Source organism: Limulus polyphemus, unplaced genomic scaffold (genome assembly GCF_000517525.1).
Source record: "Limulus polyphemus unplaced genomic scaffold, Limulus_polyphemus-2.1.2 Scaffold258, whole genome shotgun sequence".
NCBI classification, from domain to species: Eukaryota; Metazoa; Arthropoda; class Merostomata; order Xiphosura; family Limulidae; genus Limulus; species Limulus polyphemus.
In genome coordinates this window covers 580,835-587,011 of record NW_013665868.1, presented here as the reverse complement: position 1 = coordinate 587,011, position 6,177 = coordinate 580,835, and the positions used below count along the sequence as shown (strand labels likewise).

General features: G+C 33.8%; 1 protein-coding gene across 1 annotated transcript in view; it reads right to left on the bottom strand.

The window, feature by feature from the left end:
• The window catches only part of LOC106478881 (formin-like protein CG32138), a 125,428-nt gene that overhangs the window by 74,036 nt on the left and 45,215 nt on the right, over positions 1 to 6,177 (bottom strand). Inside the window, exon 2 of the mRNA XM_022382573.1 lies at positions 1,169 to 1,252. Coding sequence (XP_022238281.1) covers positions 1,169 to 1,252 — 84 coding nt within the window. The remainder of the gene's footprint in view (positions 1 to 1,168; positions 1,253 to 6,177) is intronic.

The following is a 6,177-nucleotide window of genomic DNA, read 5'->3' as shown; positions in this document are numbered from 1 at the left end:
TAACCACCTGGCCATGCCGGGCGCAAGCGAGAGTATAAAAGAAATAATACTGTTGCGTTAAATCAAGTATATCTTACTAACATAAGATTATTGAAACCCATCTGTAAAATAAAACATTTGTTGTACAAAAAGTGTTTTTGGAATGCATATACAAAACAAATGTCGAGAAAAATGCAAAACAACGTCGCACTAAACAAATTATTTTACATATAAAAACTGATAAGTAAATAAATACCAAGGGTTAATCCCACTTTATAAGAACCATGTTCCAGGTCCAGTGCTGCAACTATTTCTTCCATCATTGACTGTGCTCAGTCTGATGGTCATGATTACGCATACTGCCCAACACCAAAATTCCCATAGTAACAAACTTCTGCAAATGTCGATGAGGTTAATCTTAATCCATACATCTCGATAATCTTTCCGGAGACTCTTCACTGTACGCATATCTAGACTTCCAAAACCACATTTACGCAAACCAAAAGTCTATCGGATATACTATACATCGTAGAACAGGTTTGATTAAATACGACTTCAGGTTGTTTGGCTATTTTTCTTATACAAACAACTGTTGATTTCAAGGTATAGCTGGAACATTGTAAGCTTTGGTCTACTTTGAATATTTATTATTTTGTTGATAGCACGAGGAAATTTGCACAGCTTCATCGCAATGTTATTTTGGGCCGAAAGGTTCTATCTCAAAACCACAGTCTTCACTCCGAAGATGAGGATGTTGCTCATGATTGGCTTAGGGTGAAATTTTACTACCCACCGTTGTCTAATAGTTCTGCTTGACAAGTTTTTTTCGTCTTCATTAAAATTCATTTCTTTGATCTTTTTTTTTTTTTTGTCTTGGCTCTACGTCTTTTAACGATCTCGCTATTCAAATACCCTTCCTCTGAAATGGCCACGGCATATTGTTTCAGCCATAAGTCTCAACTGTTCCATCACTATACTGTCAGATATTTGTTCTAATCCACATGCACTGGTTCTAAACATGTCATGCCGTTGCATTAATATATGCAAATCGTTTTGTAAGGTGGGATTAACACTCTCTAAACATGACGAGTTTTAGTTCATTTTAATTTGTAACGTCTTTCAAACTATACCAACAATTATGAAAAAAAAAAAAACAACAACAACAAAGAAGCATTAAATATATACTCACCTGGTCACATATCATGTCCCATTTCTTCTCGTCGTCATATTGTTTTAAAACCTTGGCTTTGTCGGGTGGTAAATCCATGGACACCTGCAATAAGAGATATATCAAATTTAGCAAAAAATGTAACGTTACAAACTAATACATTCAAACAATTTATCATGATTCTACCCTATTTCTGAAGAAGCTGGAATGGATTTAAAAACATACGTTTTAGCATGGAGTAGTAGAAGAAAAATCAAATACAGGAATGAAATATTTTATGACATGTTAATGATTAGGTTAGCTGAGCATGCTAAGAGACAGTATTTCAATATAAGCAAGCCCACTGTTGACGAAATGACCTGTTTAAAAACTTAAATATCAGTTATTCAAAAAAAAATTACTTTTTGGTTGTTTAAAATATGAAAAATTAATACGTGTTTACGATGTGGTTTCCTTTCACGTTTCATAAACTTGTCACAATCTTGGGCCTGCGTAATTTCGCCATATTGTAATTAACATGTGTATACGTTAAAAATTACGTTTCGATGTGTTACTATATAGGTCATGGAAACTTGTATATTAGTTACACACCGATGGTCTGCTTAGTGCTGGAAGGCTTTATTGCAGAGGTAATAAATTAGAAAGCTAGGTCACATGGTCAATATATGCAGACCGTTGTCATGTTTAATCTCATCCTTTGAAAAGGCTTCCCATTACATATGGTACATTAAGACTACAGATCCTAACTGTCTCTGAAACAAACCTACAGTATTTGTTAGTTGGCTTTGTGCTCATTTTTAGTTAGGCTCCTTTCGATAGACATTCTAAAGATCGTTTTTCCAACTTTCTCACTGTAGAGCAGTGGCGTGGAATGCCTATGGGAGTTGAGAGACACTGGCTTAGCCCCACCAAACCCCAATTCCATCCCCAACAAAAAAATGCTTTAACATTTATTACTAATTAATTACATTTAAGCATTTTTCACTCAAGTTGGCATTAAACAAAATTTTAGTTTCTTGACTTATCTAAGATATGAGGTTACAAAAAGGGATGAAGAAAGCTTCTTATACATGTATGTGTTCGTCAAATGTATCTGTTTATTATTTTCTCCATTTGCTCTCACATAAATTTCCATCCAACCAAATCATTCTACCCCTGAGTCATTACTTCTCTAAACAAAGCAGGAACACTACAAGTTTCAAGTTGTTTTTACTGGCCTCGGTTCCCTTATAGTTTAATTATTCACGGATTGTCTGATAGAACTATATGCGAAATGCAGATAACTTAAAAGGTTTCATTTAACGTGATGTAATAAATTATCAATATGCAGAAAACACCAACTGGCTAACGTTAAGAAATATTCAAAAGGAGGCCTATAGTGTTTTGATGGGATTTTAACATCTTCAAGTTTTAATCACGTTACTTACGTATATCATCCTGTCTTCCATTAATTAGAGCCAAACATTACCCACTTGGAGAGAGTTTCGTCATGTTAAAACTAGCTCTCGGGGCATAACGAGGACATTTTACAAAGCGCGCATATATATATATATATATATATATATATACATATACATATACACACACACACGCGCGCGCACACACAATTTCCTGTATAATTCTAACCTAAAAATACTCTCATCGACTCGATCAAACAAATCTTGACTGCAAGGTAAGAATTATTCTACATAAAGATATATATAGTTTTAATTTACAGCCTTTCAGGGATAGAAATTAATGATTATATATATCGTAAAATGCGAGGCACATGATTACATACGTCAGTCGATCAAAAGATCATATTACTCGAAATTACAGGCTACCTGAATGACAACTTGCGAAATCGATGCTACACATGGTTTGTTTGTTTGTTTGTAGTTAAGCACAAAGCTACACAATAGGCTATCTGTGCTGGGCCCACCACGTGTTTAGTGCTATAAGCCCACAGACTTACCGCTGAGCCACTTGGGACTACTGAAAGTGGAATTTTCAACGTAAACAGTAGCAAAAGTCAAGTAAGAGACCCTTAAGGTTCTAGTATAGCTGTTCCTAATTTTGAGCTACTGACCAGTGGAAAGACAGGTAACCAGCAGCACTCACCGCCACAGGGGTATTGCTCGACTCTTTGAACCGAAGAATGACTCACTTTTGTAACGCGCCCGTAAACAGTTGAAAGTACGGAGCGTGATCGCGTTTCGATCCTTGGATCCATTAATCCGCAGCCTGACACGCAAATGAACACTAACCTGCTCCTGTTCTTTTAATTAAAAAAATTTTTTTAAAGTCATGGCCTATAGCGATTTTGTTATTCAGTACAAAGTATACTCTTTTCTTCATCACTTCATTTGGAATACGAATACAAAGAGAAAAAGTTTAAGATAATGACTCATAAATTAAAATATATTTTACTATGAGAGACTACAAGACCTTTAATGTTTTCAATAAGCATGCGTGAGAAATGCGTCATATAATGTCAGTTTAGCTTAAGTACACACGCGTGTGCACTGATATATCACCCACGAATACCAACACGATACACAGCTGTGAATTACTTTAAATATCATAGCTGCAGTAATCTATTCCTAGGAAATACATTGTAAAAATTTGCCTATTTCTATGACACCATTCTAACTCTTTTCTACATATTAATGTATGACAATATTAAACACATGGATATAGATATAAAATACTACGCTGATCAATAAAGATCAAATCATAGTACAAAGTCAATAACTTCGGTATAACAAAAACAAACACTTATCATACATACATACATACACACATACATATATATATATATATATATATAGAGAGAGAGAGAGAGAGAGCATTGTCACGTGCATGTTACATGCTATGAGAAACAGCCTACTCGGGTGTATTTGTATATATACAGGGTAAGTACTGCCACATTTTATTAATTAATCAGTTATCTCTTAAGAAAATATTTGTGGTTGAAAAAATAATTCACGGGAATAGTTTCTGGGCTGTTTTGTATAAAGTTTTTCCTACAGGAAAAGAAACCCATCTCATTTTAAATAATCATGCGAAAAGGTTAAAACTGCTTGCTGTAAATTTAGAAAGAAAGAAAATCTGGACACCTTTGAACACTACATTTTAATTAATTTGCTGTGTTACATTATACATTTAATTAATCTCAAAATTCATTAAGCCTTGGTGGTATTAAAACACAGTAACAATGATATGAAACGAAAAGTAAAGTCGAGTTGGCACGTTGTCTTCAAAAGTTAAAAGCTATGTTAGTGGCATTAGTTAATAATACAATTAATTAAGTCAAACGTTAAATTAAGCCAGAATTTCTTTCAAGAAAAATAAATAAATAAAACAAGCGGTTGGGTGCTTATCCCAAGACGCACGAATATTGTATTTTTTTTTTATAGCCGCGGCATATCGGCTAATAGAATGGCTCCGGGTTTTTTCCCAAGTACAAACTTTTAGCTCATACTTCCATCATCTCTTAACCGGTTTGAGTTCTAATTACTATTTTGGACTCAGGATGTCAAACCCTTTCGATTGATGTATTTGGCAAGATTAATTTACACTAATCCTGCCTAAAAAAATTTCAAGTGCCGCAGCTATTGAGGATTCCTTCTTGTTTTCAAATAATACAATTTTAGTAGTTATTTCCTATTATGTCGGATCCCTTATCTACAAATCTCTCTTGATGCTTAAAGCTAAAAACTGTGTACTTAGTTTTCATTAACATTTTATGAGTACAAAAGAACAATTTTTATATTACTTATTAGTTAACTGCTTCATTCGTATCAAACGCGCATTTCTAGGAAATTCTAAAAACTACTTAAGATGTTTGTTTACTTGTTTTTAAACGCAAAACGACGCAACAGACAATCTGTGGTGTGCTCATAACGGGTATTGAACTCAGATTTTTAGCTTTATAAAACCCTCAAGCTTACCGCTAAGTCATATCTATGTATTGTCAGCATTGATTTCGTTATATAAAATCTGTAAAATACTCATCACTTTACTGCTGCTCCTATAACCACACATACTATAAGTTACGTAAAGAAATGCTGGTATGTTGAGGAGGCCTAATTTTGAAAGGTCGTGCTCTGTAGGGCATAATTGTGTGGGTTTAGATCAATTTAACATAAGAAATACTTATGGTGAGTGAAAATTTTACTGCAAGCTTCCTTTGTTTGTGGAAACACTTATCTTACCACTTGTTCTGAAGTGCACAAGTGCTGTTGTACAGATTCTACATTCAGCGCACTGGACGCCAAACCTGTTGGAGTACTATAGTTACCGGATCTGTCAGCCAGAGAAATATGATTTTTGACTTTGAACGTATTAGATACATAAACAACAAATATACGTAGCAAAACGCCTATTTATGGTAAAAGAAGCACATGTTTAAAGTGTTTTAACTTCAATCTGAGGCACTTTACAATAATATAGCCTGTTCATTAGAACACTGATATTTTACATATTTTCTTGAGGGGATGAGAAGAGGAAATACAACCTTTTAAATCTGATGAAGTTATAAGGTCAAGTCAGAGTGGAATGCATATGCAAACCTTACGAGTATTTTACCGTCAAAATATATTTTAGGACACGATATATCACTCAAGCATTCTCTGCAGTAAATACATCTTGATTTTTCAACCATAACATATAATCTGCTTTAAACTAAAAGTTTTCATATTTCACTTTTAAGATTTTGCAAAAAACAAAAACCCGGTATCAATTCAAAAGCTGACATTTATCAAGCCTTATGAATAGACGTTTATTCTTTCAAAATATTTAATAATGATATCTTTTAGTGCTTTTTTCTTATGCTTTCTTTAAAAAATATTTTAGAAGTACCCAATTTTTGTTCCCAAGTGGATTATGAAAGTGCACAATTGTAGTATATATATAAAACACTTAAAATTTCGTCTAAATAATTGCTTAGTTTGATCTCAAGCGACTGACATAATTACAGCCCAGTAGCTTAAAACATGCATTACCACATCGTAAATGTGTTGACTACAATGTACGTGAGATCCCCAAAC